We start from the raw sequence: 15542 nt of genomic DNA, 5'->3' as shown, positions 1-15542 counted from the left end.
GACAGACAGCCACCAGTGGCGAGGGAGCCGGGGCAGGGCAGGGCAGGGCAGGGCAAGGCAGGGTACAGCGGTTGGTGGTGGTGGTTGTAGCTGCCAGTGAGACTGTGAGGCTTAGCTGGCTGGTCCACTAACAGTGGACACCCTCAGCCCAGAGGATCTGACCTCACAGGGGTTCTTTATATCCCCGCGTGTGCCTGTGTGCATTTGTGTGTAGGGGCATGCATGTGTGCACCAAAAAAAGAGAGAGAACAGTTTGTTTGTTTATGTGTGTATTTCACATTTGGGTGACGTAACCGGGGGAAAACAGATCTGTCCCTTGAGGAAGACCAACGTTTTTCTCTTGGCCTTTTAGTCACCTCACTGAGGCCCTGCTGTCCATTTCATCCACAAGTCTCCCCATCTCCAGCCTCAGCCACAGTCTGCCGTCTGTCTGCATCTGACTGATTTCCCTCCCGGCACCTCTGACCTTCTCTCCAGTTGTCTCAAACCTCACACAGATTCCTACACCCCCAGTCTGACTTTTTGTCTGTGACCTAACAGAGATTCCCTTGCTCCCTTGTTTCCTCCCTGGCCTGAACACAGGACTTAGCCCCGAGCCACGCGCAGTTGTTCCCTCTGACGCGGCTCTGGTGTAGAGCTGAGTCTTTGGCACTCTGATGACTGTGCCTCATACGGCCAGGTTCTTAAATATTTTCAGTCTGGGAAACAAAATGAGAAATCTGTCTTTGTTTCTATTGAGTCACAGTCATATAACTAATATTGCTCCTTTTGCCCATAGGGGATCAGTACAATTCCTGTCCACACCGGTACAGGAAACCAGATTCTGCATATATCTGCTGAGATGACTACGTTGCACTTAAACCCTCACACTTTCCCCTGCGATTTCCCGATAAAATGTGTCTCACAGCCTCCATCAGTGGTCTCACAGTCATCGTATTCTGTCCTTTCCCCTTACGTATGTTTTGAAAACCCTCCTTATACTGCGGGCTTTATACGATGACGCAGGGCTCAGGTAAAGTGTTACCAGATCACAAATAGATACTGTGGCAGCGCCAGGTTGTAGCTGTTAGAACTAAGTGTGAGAGCCACGGGCCTTTTTTCTGGTTCCTGAAAATGGCTCCTGTGTGCAGCAACAATGAACGCAATCACTGTGGTCCACTGGGCCTCACACCGGCAGCATTGCATTACCGCGCCATGCCTCCCTACTGTTCCCCTTTTCTTTTCATCCTCCTCTCTTTTCTCCTCTGACTCAGCTGTTTTGTAGGAAACTCCGTCCTCTTTGAAGAAGGGAAGAATCTTTCATTACTCGACAGCAGGGAGAGAGAAGGAGATGATAGGGAGAGAATAACTGGCCCATTGTCCTCGCCCTCCTCCCTCCGTCCACCAGTGATAATTGTCTCGAGCTAATTACAGAGAGCCGCTACAACAGGTGTGGGACTCTGCACCTGGGTAAGTCTATTTGGTGTGTGTGTGTGTGTGTGTGAGTGTGAGACAGAGAGAAGTGTTTGGTGTGTGTGTCTCTACGTGTGCGTGTATGACTACGCAATGCTGGGTGAAAGTGTGTGTGACATTCAGTCTGTGTCAGTGATTGAGATCACAGATAACCATGTGTGTGTCACATGCTTACTAAACCTTACATGTTACTTAATAGCGCTCAGACATTGGTCACTGTATTGTATCACACACTACTATAATGTCACCCAATCGGCACAGACCTATACCAGTCTGAGCCCCATCTGTGTTTAATTATAAAGCTACAGACTACATCTGTATCACATTACGGGAAAGTTGAAATTAGCACACAAACACAGTCTCACTCTCACTCATGCACCACATTGAATTTCAAATGAGAGTGATTACAATCACTTAATTGATAAATGTGACCACAGGGAGCCTTTTCTCATGATTCACGATCTATTACTGCTCTTTCTCAATGCTGTGTTTTTTTTATGTCAGCACAATGAAAAGTTGGGAAGACAGGACTTGAGGCAACAGTGATGATGTAAGTCAGTGTCTCTCACGGGATTGAAGTGTGTGCGTGTGTGTTTTTGTTTTTTTGAGCTTTTTACCGTAAAGGAATTCATCTGAGAAGCTGACCGGAAGAAAGGAAGCCATTTGGCCGTTCGCCAAAGTAGGAGGATGATAACTTGCGTTTGCTGAGACGCCACAGAGCTTCACTCTCAAAACAAAGACAGTGGTGATGTGTTTTCTGCAGACGTCTGGCCGACTAGACAGTGAACTTGACTGGATATTACAAAATTGTGACAGTTGGAGTTGAGCTGTTACTCACTCCAAATAATGATATCACCTGTCTGCTGTCTGTTTATGACAACCACTTACTAGTTTACTCTAAATGATGTGGACTTTTTTTCATTATACCACATAAGTGAAATGGGATACTCACTGCAACAGACCACTTGAGTGTGTCACATTAACCAAAGGGAAATTAAATCCCCCCTGCCCTTAAGTCACCAGCTTTGACCTTTACAACAGATTACCTAGGTAAAGGTGACCTTTGTGTGTGGTCGTCATGGTCTCATTTACTTGCTTGAGTCATGACTCTGGGTAAAATGCTACCAGTTTTACAGGAAATGAGAATGTGTCTTCGGAACAGTTGATAATGTAGTTGCATGATCGCCTCCTTAGTCAAGCTGTTCTACCTGCAGACTCATCATTTAACGTCAAAGAGGAATGAGTCCTGCATCGCCACCTTGTGGAATGTTTCTTTGGTGTTGAAGTTTGAGATGAGTGCCAAACCCCAGGGGCCCGCTGAGGGCAACAAGCTTGTCAAAGATTATATGGAAACTGTCGGTCTTTCAGAGTAGAATTCAGCATTTTATTAAAAACATGGACTTTGAAAACATACATGGAAGCCAAGACAAACAGCCATGTAAAGCATAACACTACATAGCCCAACAGATACAGGGTTTTAATCCCTGCTTTAAAATAAATTCTGTAAAGACATACCAAAGCCAATACATGTGTCATACTTGAAAATATCTAAGTGAATAAATGATCTGATATGGCAATGTCATGAAAAAACAGCAAAGGCACCAAAATGAAGAGAACATATCCAGATTTGGATTTTAATGTGGTTTGCAGTTTTCCTTTTCTGGTGATTTCCTTTTTTACTTCTACGAGACAAATAAGGGCTTCCTCAAAGCCGAGTCCTCTGATTGGCTGGGAGCTCATCCTGGTCAAGTCCCCACAAGAAGGTGCGGAGACGTGTCACTTCCTTTTGGAGCTCAGGGCTTGGGATTGGCTGGGACAGGTCGAGGCGTGGAGTCTCATTTGGCAGGATGAGAGGAGGATGGTCCAGGAAGCTCTCAAAGATGTCTAAAAGATGATGAAAGGTTTACAAACGACTGACTTGGCAGAAAATCTCGATGACTGTATTATTTATATTATATTATTATTACTGTTTGTCCTACCTCCACTCAACTCTGTGCCTGGCGGAGGGGCCCAGGATGCTGGAGGGGCTCTGGTTGGTCCCAGCCTGTAATGGGTGAGCAGGTGGTGCAACTGGGCGGGGCTTAACAAGACATGGTCCTCCATTAGACTGGTCCAGGACGACTGGAGGATGAGAGGTGAATGGAACACATGTTAGCCGATTTTCTATCAGATGGCTGTGGAGGCTCACTAAACGCTAAGTGTTACCTGGATCAGTCGAGTCTTGGGAATACACAGGAAGTTGACGGTGATTGACAGTTTCTTCATAAACTCTGAGGCAATGTCTCCTAATCCCGCCCCCTGTAGCCAATCCAGAACTATGTCTAAGTTTGTCCTGATCTGGACTGCTCTGGACCAGGAGAACAGTCCATCTGGAAAAACAAAATTAAAAAGTGGAGGGAACAGAGAAAAGAATTACTGAAGAACACGAATTGAAAGAAAAACCTTGTTTAAAAATACTAGCGTTAGATTGTTGTGTTATCTGAGAGAACACTTGAAAACTAATAAAACTAATAAAAAAAGACCCCTGTACAAAACATTCAGGGGTTTTGCAACCACAGCTTTATTTGGTCAGATGTGACTGTAGAAAACTTATACGACTGAAATACAGATTGTACAGATTGTTACCAGGGAGGTTAAGTTTTTACAACTGTCAGTCTGTTTATTTGTTGGTTTGTGTGCAAGGTTACACACAAACAGCTGAAAGGATTTCCACGGAACTTGGTAGAAGTATGTAATATGGGTCAGGGAAAACCCATTCAGCAATTCTTTTCACTTTCTTTCACATTATTATAATTGTTTTGACAGTTTTCGCAGGAAATAATTCATGAATCTGGGTGAAAGAAAACAGGCGTATTTAGGGAACAGAGATCTATGTGTGTCTGAAAGGTGGCTGTTGGACCTTGGTGGAGGTACGTGCCCTACTGAGTGCTATATGGTTTCCTATGTTTCCTATGTTTGCCACTTTAAGATGTGTCTTGTCACCTCTCTCCAGCAGCGTGTTGAGCAGGGAGGTGTTGGTGAAGAAGAAGAGGTAGCCAAAGGTTTGGGAGGTCAGAGGAGGGGACAGACATGCTTCCCTTGACAGCATGAGGGAACAGCGATACACGTCCACCAGCCCGGCAACCTTGGGTGGTAAGGCGGACACGTCATCCGCCTCTCCTTCTTCCCTTGTTTTTTCTTCTCCCTCTGCTCCCACAGCTCCATCCTTCTCTTTCTCCTTGTCCTCACGAGAGAATGGGTTGGTGTCCAGGAGAGCCGGAAGCAATGAGTACAAGGTCTTTGTGGACAGAAAGGACAGAAACTTGAGTTAATAAAGTAATAATATGGTAAATATTATATTGTATGAATAATAGATCAGGGCAGAAACAGACAGAGTTAGGATAAAGAGTTGTTTTTTAAGTTTTAGCCATGCTAGCAGTTGGCAGTGCCAGTCGATCCACAGTTTTGGTCAAGATGGAATATATTTCAACACATTTTGTATTTGCTGCCATGAAATTTGGTATGTACATTTATGTCCACATATGAATGAATTGCAACAATAAATGTATTTATAATTTTGTCTTTATAGCTGTAGAACGAATCGTTTCCCCCTGACCTCAGCTGTACTTTGTGTACTGGTAATTGGCAAATGTCTGGATGAAAGATGGTGAACATGAACATTATATCGGCAGTATGCTGTGCATCAGGATGTTAGTACTATCAGTTTGAACATATCAGCCTCCATCATGACTATCGGCATCATCCGAATCCGCATCAGTCCATACCAGGTGGTTTGATGTCAAAGGAAAAATCTTAGTAAATGACAAAAATGTTGCCGTCTCTTGATGAAAGCTCATGGTTCCTAAAACAGTATCTAGGGATCATGATACACTGTGTAGAATTATTACTTAGTATGGATTTGGGCTTTTGTCTGGTTGTACCTTGGTGAGGTGATACACACACTGCTGGAAAGTGTGCATAATGACATCATCCAGCTGTGCCAGAGCTTCAGAGCAGGTGTCCATGTCCGCTGTCAAAACTGGGTCCCCAGGGGCTTTTAACAAAACCATCATAAAGATAATCACAACAACAAAGAATTCGTGTCAGGTTTAATTCGTGTCTGACATTACCAAAGTGGTTTAGTAAACAAAAAAGTCTATTTCTGTTGTTTTCCAATCACTCTCACCTTCAAACTCCCACTCTTTCTCCATGGTTTCAACTTTGACCTGGAAGAAGTTAAGGAGCTCTGTGGCGTTTGACATCCAGAACATCAGGGGTCGAAGGTCAGCCGAGAGTTTCTGAACATTGGGCGCGCTGATCTCCCCCTCTTGCTCTGTGGAACTGGACATAACATTTATGTCGTGTCAATGTTTTGTTAACTCTGAAATGATTGTGAGCATTCTCCTGTCTGTGTTTTGTTATGGTTTTAAAAGAGAAACACGCCATACTGCGAGTAAAAATAGACTCAAGTTATTATTACTCAACAGTGTTTGAGCCATTTTTCAACATTACTTTGTTGCAATGCTTTCAGCATACCACAAAAATTCACCAAAGACATAACAGCACATGGACAAATGCATCATGAATCACTCCACGGGAGATCTCTAAACAGAGGAAACATGACGTAGAACAAAAATGCTCTTACTTTTGCGTGGGATGCTTATCCCCAAATTCCTTAATGTTATCCTGTAAAGAGAGTTGGAGACAGAAGAGAGGAGAGAAGTTTGGGCTTAGTGTGGGGGTGGAGCAGGGGGAGCAGTGTCTCGCCCTGCAGCCAGGACAATTACAGCACATTTTCCAGCAGGAGGGAAGTGACATCAGCTCATCCTCTCTCATGTCCACAACCTTGCAGGCCACAATGAAGGGCATATGTCTGTCTGCTGGTTTTTCTGTCTGACTGAATGTGGCAATCTCAATCTGCCTACCTGATGTTTCCTGCCAAGCTTGTTTAAATGTGGTTATGGCCACGCAATACTATCCAGAAAAGGTTCACGGTTCACTTGCTCTTGTCTAGTCTTGAACTTTTTGTTGTTTTTATCAATTTACAAACATGTCATTTTCTATATACTGACTGTTTTTGGTCATTTTAACGGCATGACTCTTTGGATGTTTAAAGTCTGTCTGTTGGTTCCAGACTGAATTATGTAAAAAAAACTATTGGATGAACTGCTGTGAAATTTGGTATAGTTATTCAGTCCTACTGACTGTGGTCATCCCCTGACTTTTCCTCTAGCACCAGCTGCAGGTTGACATTTTTGGCTTAAAGTAAAATAGTTCCACAACCATTGAACGGCTGTGAACTTTTCCCTCACGTTCAACTGTCATGGGTTTGCTAGGTGGCAAATGTAGCATCTTAACAACTTCAATTATACCTTTATGAGCACTTGACTGACACCTATACTATAACACCATCATCAGGTCAAAGTCTATGACCAAATACTGATGTTGGTGTTAACTGTGTTAATCATGATAGCATGCTAACATTGACATTGTGAGGATTATAGCATGCTTGTGTTAGCATTTACCTCATTTAGCTGTGTCTGAGTAGTGGATGAAAATATTCTGAGAGAGCTGTAGGGCTGTCACCTCTTATTATGATAAAATGTTGGATTTTATTACAGAGTGAACCATAAAGAGATGACAGGAAATGGGAGACAGCAAGTGGAAATGATATAAAACAAAGGTGCATGACGACTCATTACATTTAATGGTTGGAAACCCCACATATCTTTTTAAAGTTTACATAATCAAGCTGCTTCATTGAACTTACCCAGACAATTTCTTTAATTAGATTGGCTGACTTGAGTAATATCTGTGGCGTGAGAGCAGGGTCCAGGTGTTTGGAGGCGTGATCTATCATGATTGACAGGAGGAAAGCAGGAGCCAGTGGCCCACCACCTGAGTCTGGAGACGAATTTTTGGAGATTATCTCCTGGGAGAAAAGGGAGGGATAAACATGGAGTATGTTATCAAGTCAACAAATTCTTAGTTTATATTCATTCATTTTCTGCTTGTCTCACCTGTAACAAGGTGTCTGCATGACGAGGATGGAATTTCAAGACTGCCTCACTTGATCCCAGGTACTGCCTCAGCGCTTCCTGTCTGTCCACCAACCCTGAGGGGCAGCAGGTGGTGGAGGCATCCGCCTGCCATGGCATGGTTAGTGCCAGCGGTGCAGCTGGGGTGACACGGGGGTCACGGTACAGGAAGAGGAAGTGGTTCCCAAGACCAATCACATCCCCAGGCTTTAGGACGGCCTCCCTATAAAGGGCCACTCCGTTGTGTGTTACTGCACCTCCCCTGAAGGGCCGCATCAAAGCTGGAATAAGACAAGAAAAGTTCAGGATCTACATAAATCACTGCAAGATTGATATTCTTCGAGGTTTACACATCATGTGGAAGAATAGAATAACCACTTGGTTTGGAATTTTGTCGGACACAAGTCTGAGTAGACCTCTGAGCTGACGTTGTTAGTACCTTGTCCGGTGGGCGTCTCAGGAACAGCTGAGTCTCTCCTCACCAGTAAATGTCTAGCCAAAAGGTCAGGAGCAGAGAGGAATGTGTCCACCTTCAGAGGCCTCTTCCCCTTCCTCTCCCTCTCTCTATCCCTCTCTCTCTCTCTCATTGTGGGCTTTCGTCCAAACACATGCGTATGTCCCGCCATGATGTACAAAACAAAATCCTTAACAAAACACACACAGTGGAGAGTAGCAGAAAGTCAGGGAGGTCTGTTATCTTTGAAGTGGTACAGCTTATATCAATCTTCCATCAGATGTTAATGATGTTGATAAGGAATGAAGTGTGTCACAGGTTGCTACAATGGAAACCTGTGTGAGGTCATTGTGTGAGACGGAGTGATGCACAGAGGGGCTATTTGTGCCTTCGCTGGAGAAGTTGTTGGGGCATTGTGTTGCTCTGAGGCTGTTTTGTGCTGGCTGCTGAATGGGAGAGGCTCGCAGAGAGATGGAAACCCTGATGGTATGCAACGATTACAGACATGCAGGTATGATGTAATGTTCAAAGTGTGTGCACACGTGTATCTCCTCACAAATCCTCTACAGCCTACCTGTGCGTTTGCATCTGCACCACGTAGAGAGTGCACCTTGCAATATGTGCACGTCAGTGATGTGTTAATGTGTTTACATAGTGTACGTGTGCGTGGGTGTTGTTTGTGAGTATTGGTGTATGTGATATCATCTGTCGGCAAGTCTTACCTTGCACTGATCATAACCCTGCAGCAACAGGAAGTAGGGCCGGTCTGTGGGTGGAAGGATCAAACTCTGTGACATCACTTCCAGGTCGGAACTGGAGTAATCTTTCTCATCCTCCACTGTCTGGTTGGTCCATCCAACCTTTGCTTGAACTTTTGACGCCCTATTCTGAAATAGCAGGTTAAGAGGTGATGATTAGAAGGGGGGGTGGAATTCTCTATTAATTTAGAGCTTCCTTACCACAGCATCGTCTTTACCTCTCCCGGCTGTGGGTTGATCATGCTCACAATGTTCTTCCTGTCCTGCACTGCCCCATTGTTATTCGGCTGGTTGCCAGAGCCACGTTGGTCACTGCTGACATGGTTGCCCTGGCGACGCCGCAGACTCAGGTTCATGTCGCTGATGCTTCTCCTGAGTTCCGTGTTCCTTCCGCGGTGACCACGCTCACTCTCCTCCGGCCCGCCTCCTGATGACATCCTGCTCCGCCGCCAGCGCACACCTGTTGTCCAGGCACACAAGCAGGGCTTTGGTCAGTTTGACCCTGTGTCGTTCATGAAGAGTCACATCCCTTTGTGTTGAGTCTTACACATACCTTGGTAGTTCTCTCCCTCCCTCTCCCGTTCCCTCTCTCTCTCCTTCTCTTTCCTTTCATAGTCTTCCCTCCTCTGGATTTCAAAGCGCCGCTCAAATCCGTCCTTAGGCCGCCACATGTCCACTAACAACAAGGGACATTCCCATGGGGCAACAGTTCTCCGGCACTCTGTCTCCCATTTGATAGCTCCATCTGGCTGCTGGATGGGCTTTCCAATGACATCACACAACAGGAAGTCCTCGGGGATGTGTTTCTGGAGAACTAGAAGGTAATGCAGGAAGTGAGGAAGAGGAAAGGGGTAATTATTTTTTATTATTTATTATACCACTCCTGTATATGATTAGAATAAGTCATTTTAATTTGGCTATAAAATTCAGCAAACAGGTCTACATAATGGATTACAGCAGAGGTCCAAATGAGAAGAAACGTCCTTGTCATACCTGCATCATCTGTTTCCTCCCTCTCTCTCTCAGTGTAACGAGTGATGACCTGGGCGATGAGTTGCCTGGCTGTAGAGTAGATGTTGGCCAGCAGGGAGCGATAGTTGGCTCCGCTGGACAGGGCATCCCCATAAATCTTGATCAGACCAGGGGCAGAGGAGGAAGCAGGGGGCAAGTAGTGGTGGGAGGAGGGGGCAGCAGAATGTGCCCAAACCTCTCTCTCCCTCTCCCCCACTGCTCGGTCCCGGTCACTGTTGGAGCGCCCCCGCAAAAAAAGATGGGAAAGGCGTTTTGTGCGAGACTGGGGCCCAGCAGGCCGCGGCCTAAGGAAGGCCGGGGAGGGAGACGGGGATGGGGTAGGGGAAGCCAGCGAGGGGGTGGAGTTAGACAGGGAAGAGGAAGGGGCAGAGGTGGCCTCGTGGAGGGAGGCTGCGTCAGAGCTGGTGGTCGACCTGGTAACAACAGAGGAGGGGGAAGACAGGGGAGAGGAAGGAGAAAGGAAGGGACCAGTCAGCTGTGAATTATGACTGACAAACAACAGGGACTAAAATAAAACAGGGAAAGGTTACAGGGTTGAAAGGATACTAATGACAGTGGAAGTAAGATAAGATGACATCAGAGCATAAACTGTTTATTCAACAATACGTATCAGGCACTGAATTCTTACGAAACAATAGCTGGCATGAGAGTCGCTTAACCTGACACCGAGTATGTGAGATGTAGAAGACAACAGGAATAAAACTGTGAGAACTTCAGACTGACTTGACAGAGATAGCGCTGGGCCAGCGACCACCTAGCTTGGCAAAGTGTTTCCTGGGCGAGTTGATCCACAGACCCACTGGGAAATGAAGCTTTCTGAAGCGAGGACTGCCAGACCCCTCCATCTGACACAGAGAGATGAAGAAGCAATTTGTTTTTTCAATTCAATCCCCTGCAGAATGTCAACATATACAGTGAATGGCATGTCCCTCTGATGTGCCTTCCAGGAATGAGTTGCAGCAATGCCAGCATCGAAACAATAAAACAATAGAATGAAGTCACCATTAATAATATCAACAGGATACCTACAGCAGGTTGTCAACACGAAAACAAACAGAAAACAAATCACCCCGACCTCCTGCCCAATCAGCCCCTGAAAATCCAAGTGTGTATTCCCCCATTCTCAAACAGGAAGCATGTTTAGTGGGACTTGGGTCCAGCTGTCGCAGTGACAGGGAAAAACCCACTGCGTGGGTCAGTGCCTGTCCCTTTCTCACAGTTACTTCTGGATTAATTACAACCAATATCTGAGGATCACACTTCGTTTTCACCTTTAAAAAGTGGAATCCAAAGGAAATCATTGTTTTCCTTTAGTAAAATATCACCTTTTCAAACTTAATCTCTGACAACTGACAAGACTAAAAATCTTGTCCACACCTAAAATCTATTCTGTCATTCAACATGAGAAAGTGTATCGTTCTTATTGTGAATCCTGTCCTCAATGTTGTTCCAAAATATATTTTGATAAACCATGAAATCAAAATGGTACAAAAAGGAAATTCAAGTGCTTATAGGTATGAGGCTATAAATTCACTTACCCACAGATAATTATGATCCCTCTGTAGCTTGTTATGATTATTCTTCGTTACCTGAATGCTAATACGCAGCTCACAGTAATCCAGTACCCTGATGTGTTTCCTTCTCCTCTTGATGATATTCCATTTTTCAAAGGCCTAAACCCATCTCACACATCTACACACACATGTCTGTTTCTATTTCTCCATTCCTCCTGAGTAAATTCCCTTTTTCTTTTCTTTCTAACGGGACAAGTTGTGCTGCCTCTGGCTCTCCCTCGCTCTCAGGCTTTCTGGTTCTATAGATAGAGAAACAGGCCCATTGTTCTAAGTGACAGAATTTCCTTCCTTTGCAGTGGACAACACCTATATCCTGGCTGAGAGAGAGAGGGAAAAAGAGAGGGAGACATTGGTGGAAAGCAAGTGAAGGGTAAATTTACACACATACAGTATGTGACCATGTTTATAATATACAGTACTGATCACCACAAAGGAATCTGTATATCGATTTGTGTCCTGGGTGGATAAACAGAAATGTGACATCATATTTTCATCATAATTAAATTTAATAAAAACATTCAAGAACATTTAAATCCAGTGCTACGTTGTGTTTAACAATTACAATGCATCAAATATCACACATTAAACTGCCCAACAAGTTTTGCTGGAAAGAGGATAAAGGAAGTGCACACAGCGAGACAGGAAACTCGAGGGAGCACCTGCGATCTTTGACCTGGACTTCAACAGGAAAATGGTGATGGAAAGAGAAAGGGGACTGTCACCCAGTTAGGCGGCTCGATTCCCACATTGCTAGACTGAGTGTGTCATAACGCACAAATAGGTATGTCTCATTTTGCATTTTACAATAAACTGGGATCAATAAATCTATTTTAAAGGCTCCCCCACTATTTCCAATTCTCAGTGGGCTATTCCATGATAGAGAAGAAAACAGTCCAATCAAATGCTGATGTTGATGTTAGCCTTCCATTATCATTAGTGCTCATTGTCATAATCATATTAGTGCATTCAATTAGGTGTAACTGTGGTCACCTTATCAATTATATTTTTGGAGCAATTAATCACCCAGTAACAACAGACTGACTGATATATTTAGCCAATCCTATGAAGCTGTTTTATAATATATATAATAATAGAGCTGTACAAAAAGTCTAACATAAGTTTTATCTATTAAGGAGACAATACTCAAGGATACAGTATGTTAATTTTTTTAGAATATGGTTTATATTTATGAAAATATTTCTAATAGTCTGACAGTTATAATTTGTATTAGCAATGAGAAAATAAAGGTTAAACAACGGACCGTCCGTGTTTCCGGTCAGTAAAGCGTCAGGAAGCAGAGCCCCCGATATCCCAGCATCCACTGCGCGAAGAAGGACAACCCTGAAGAGGACACGGCTACAAGCGACCCAAGGTTAGCTGCCTGCTACTCCTACACCTCTGTTCATATTGTGCTGGCGACCATTAACTCTGCCTTCATGTGTACTCTGCTGTGTTTTAATCCAACAAAATGTAAGAATACCCCGGCGGCTTTTAACGTGTTAGCCAAAAATGAGCTCAGGGTGTGTTAGCATGTTAGCGCGGAGCTAATCGCTAACTGGTAATCAAAGCTAACAACATGGCTGTGCGGCGGTTTAAAAGGATTGTTTCCGTCAGCACAGATTCATACTTACCTGCAAGTTGATGTCAAGTTAATCAAGAGTTGCGTTAAAAAGAATGAAAAATGTGACGCTTGTAGCGCTAAATGTAGCTTAGCTAGCTAAAGTCGAGCCCGGTGTTACACTCAGTTGTCTGTACACACCTGACGTTTACAGTTTTCCAACTTCGTTGATTGACCCTGTTCATTTCTTCACAGTCTCGTATAGACGTGTGTGTAAGGCTGATTAAAAATGTCTGAGACTATCGACGAGAAGCTGAAGAACTACAGGACGGCTCCCTTCGACGCCAGATTCCCAAACACCAACCAGACCCGCAACTGTTTCCAGAATTACCTGGGTGAGATCAACAAACTTTTATGGAAACAGATATGTTATTGAATGATGAAAACTTTGTCTGAACTGCTCTTCCCGACTTAAATATAACATTTTGCAACTTCTGTAATGTTCATAAGAAAGTCATATTTGATGCACTTTTTAAAAATGTGGTTGTAATTATTGCGTTGAAATCATTGTAAACATTTTAACATTGTTCTGTCGACTTAAACATCAGAGATACATGTTGCACAATTTCAATGATAGGCGACATCCCGGTGAAACATATGATCTCCTCACATTACCTGAAGTATTTAATAATACATCTTAAACAATGCCTCTATAGAGTACCTTAGATTACCAGCCTGCAACAAATTATTATTTTCTTTATGGATTAATCTATCATGTTCGTGGTTGTTTTGTCCTCACAAGGTCAGATAATAATGAAAGATGCAAGCTAAAACATCTTCCAAATAGAGGTTTGATCTTATCTAAATACGTATCGTGCCGATTGAGTATACTAATCTGGTCAGTCCAGATAAGTTCTGAGTGTTCTTATTCTGTTGTCCTTAGATATCAGCAGCTTTTTTGTAATAAAACCATTGTTTTATTAGTGTTAACATCATGTGACTCTAACTGTTGAATCCTTTTTGTTTTCCTCCAGACTACCACAGGTGCAACAAGGCCCTGGAAGCCAAAGGCCAGGATATGACTCCCTGTCAGTGGTACATGAGGGTTTACAAGAGCCTCTGTCCCATGAGCTGGGTAAGATGACCTCTGATACTTCTATCTTAAAAAGCCAGTCTAGTGTAAAAAAAAAACAACAACTCTTTAACAGCTTTTAGAATGCATGCATGCATAGTTTGAGATTTCAAAAATGAAATCAGCATAGAAACATTAAGGGATTATCTTTGTGTAATTGGGAGATGTTTTAAATATGTCAGCATTGCAATACAGGTGGCCTTATAGGCAATATGATGCAATCTTCTGTAGCCCACATTGTCTTTGTCACTGTTCTATAGCTTCTTGCTATTCAGTGCATTGTTTATCATTTTATTGCATATCTTGTTTTTGTCGTTGATGCATGAAGTGCCACTTCCTTTTCCTCTTTGACTGATTGTTTGGCTTATTGCTATCCCAAGGTCAGGCCTTGGTTTTTTGAGATGTACATTAACTTGCTTGTGATAAAGGACTCTGAGATAAATGCACTTTCCATGTTGTTTCTGATCACATCTTCACTGAGACCAAACTGTGTCACAACTGTTACATCACATGCAACATCTGTGACACAATTTTGTCTCACATGCTTTTCCTGGGGGCAAGAATGAACTTCCATGCTTAGATTTCCATTATTGAAAGGCTTTAATGACATGAAACCACTGTGAATATAATTTAATGCTTCTGCTGTAGCTGGAGATTTCCTGTCATGTGACTGATAGTTTCCTTTCATCTCCTTCAGGTTGCTAAATGGGACGAGCAGATAGAAAGTGGATCTTTCCCTGGGAGGATCTGAACCCTCCAAACTGTTAATGTATCAGGACAGTCACCTGCAGGACATTCTGTTACCTACACTTTTACCTCTGTAGTGTAATGATATATTCAACCGGCTATTACATCATCATTGATGTTACTTAAACACTAAACACGCACAAGTTTTTACCCTGCAAGTCCAAGGTCTGAGGTTTGTTTTCATTCTCCACTACAGCGTTGTTTAATCAATAACTATAAAACAAATTTAATTAAAAAGGTCTTGTACATCAAATTTAAATTTTTCGTTGTCCTTAATTTAATTATTGGTCTTTTCTGTAAACCAAACATTTTCCTTAAATTGGTAACTTAATGTCTAGAAATAGTCCTGGATGTCCACCAATGACATAATATTGTTGTGTACTGTTTAGGGCCAGGTGAAATGGAAATGTCTCAGGGCAATATCACACCATGAATGAAGTTCATCTGTCAACTCAACCTGGGACTGTCCAATAAACACTTGATAATATTATAACATCAGTCAGTGAGCTGTATGGTCTCATCCTTTGAAATAACTAATGATTATGGGATCGTTTCAAAAATCCATAAGACTTCTATCTGTTGCAGCTTCACTGGTTTTGTGTAACTGCTGATTATATTAGTGATGGAAATATTTCTGTGAATGAACAGCTATTATGTCAGTGGGGCTTCTGCAGGTTGAAAGAAGGGCCTGAAATATATGATTCGATATCATCTCCTCTAAATTGAACTGTAGCCCTCCTGTATTACTCATCTAACCCTTCAGCTGTCCTTACTTTACACTCTCATATTTCCTCCATCATAGTTCTCCAGATAATATT

The 15542-nt window shown here is 43.2% G+C and overlaps 2 protein-coding genes across 3 annotated transcripts; one reads left to right on the top strand and one right to left on the bottom strand.

Moving 5' to 3' along the window:
* Window positions 1-2811: 2811 nt before the first annotated feature.
* Window positions 2812-11605, bottom strand: rasip1 (Ras interacting protein 1). Its single transcript, XM_020092927.2, has 16 exons — window positions 11252-11605; window positions 10437-10558; window positions 9675-10126; window positions 9235-9495; window positions 8900-9141; window positions 8646-8810; window positions 7909-8113; window positions 7452-7750; window positions 7202-7363; window positions 6077-6117; window positions 5618-5772; window positions 5373-5485; window positions 4435-4729; window positions 3658-3821; window positions 3432-3573; window positions 2812-3336 (listed from the first exon to the last, which is right to left on the bottom strand). The coding sequence occupies exons 2-16, from the start codon at window positions 10556-10558 to the stop codon at window positions 3158-3160; spliced, it is 2997 nt and encodes a 998-aa protein (XP_019948486.2). The 5' UTR covers window positions 11252-11605; the 3' UTR covers window positions 2812-3157.
* A 918-nt stretch (window positions 11606-12523) lies between these two features.
* cox6b2 (cytochrome c oxidase subunit 6B2) lies at window positions 12524-15222 on the top strand. Of its 2 annotated transcripts, none has more exons than XM_020093146.2 (4): window positions 12524-12659; window positions 13101-13240; window positions 13880-13980; window positions 14675-15222. In XM_020093146.2, exons 2-4 carry the CDS (start codon window positions 13135-13137, stop codon window positions 14726-14728), a joined length of 261 nt encoding a protein of 86 aa, XP_019948705.1. In that variant the 5' UTR covers window positions 12524-12659; window positions 13101-13134; the 3' UTR covers window positions 14729-15222. The 2 variants fall into 2 exon arrangements, with proteins under 2 accessions (XP_019948705.1, XP_019948706.1); XM_020093147.2 differs by having other exon boundaries at window positions 12607-12757.
* The last annotated feature ends 320 nt before the right edge of the window (window positions 15223-15542 follow it).

Source organism: Paralichthys olivaceus, chromosome 13, assembly GCF_024713975.1.
Source record: "Paralichthys olivaceus isolate ysfri-2021 chromosome 13, ASM2471397v2, whole genome shotgun sequence".
Classification (NCBI taxonomy): domain Eukaryota; kingdom Metazoa; phylum Chordata; class Actinopteri; order Pleuronectiformes; family Paralichthyidae; genus Paralichthys; species Paralichthys olivaceus.
Note: the sequence above shows the minus strand (reverse complement) of the source record. Positions and strands in the feature narration are given on the sequence as shown.

Bases quoted from the DNA above. Each gene is read 5' to 3' on its own strand.
- rasip1 (XM_020092927.2), bottom strand. From the start codon at position 10,558: ATGGAGGGGTCTGGCAGTCCTCGCTTCAGAAAGCTTCATTTCCCAGTG. The intron at 8,114-8,645 runs GTAAGACTTGCC...TGTTTTGTTAAG, and splicing joins AGGGTTATGATCAGTGCAAG to GATTTTGTTTTGTACATCAT. The intron at 6,118-7,201 runs GTAAGTTCAATG...CTCTCTTTACAG, and splicing joins TAATTAAAGAAATTGTCTGG to GATAACATTAAGGAATTTGG.
- cox6b2 (XM_020093146.2), top strand. From the start codon at position 13,135: ATGTCTGAGACTATCGACGAGAAGCTGAAGAACTACAGGACGGCTCCC. The intron at 13,241-13,879 runs GTGAGATCAACA...GTTTTCCTCCAG, and splicing joins CTGTTTCCAGAATTACCTGG to ACTACCACAGGTGCAACAAG. The intron at 13,981-14,674 runs GTAAGATGACCT...CATCTCCTTCAG, and splicing joins GCCTCTGTCCCATGAGCTGG to GTTGCTAAATGGGACGAGCA.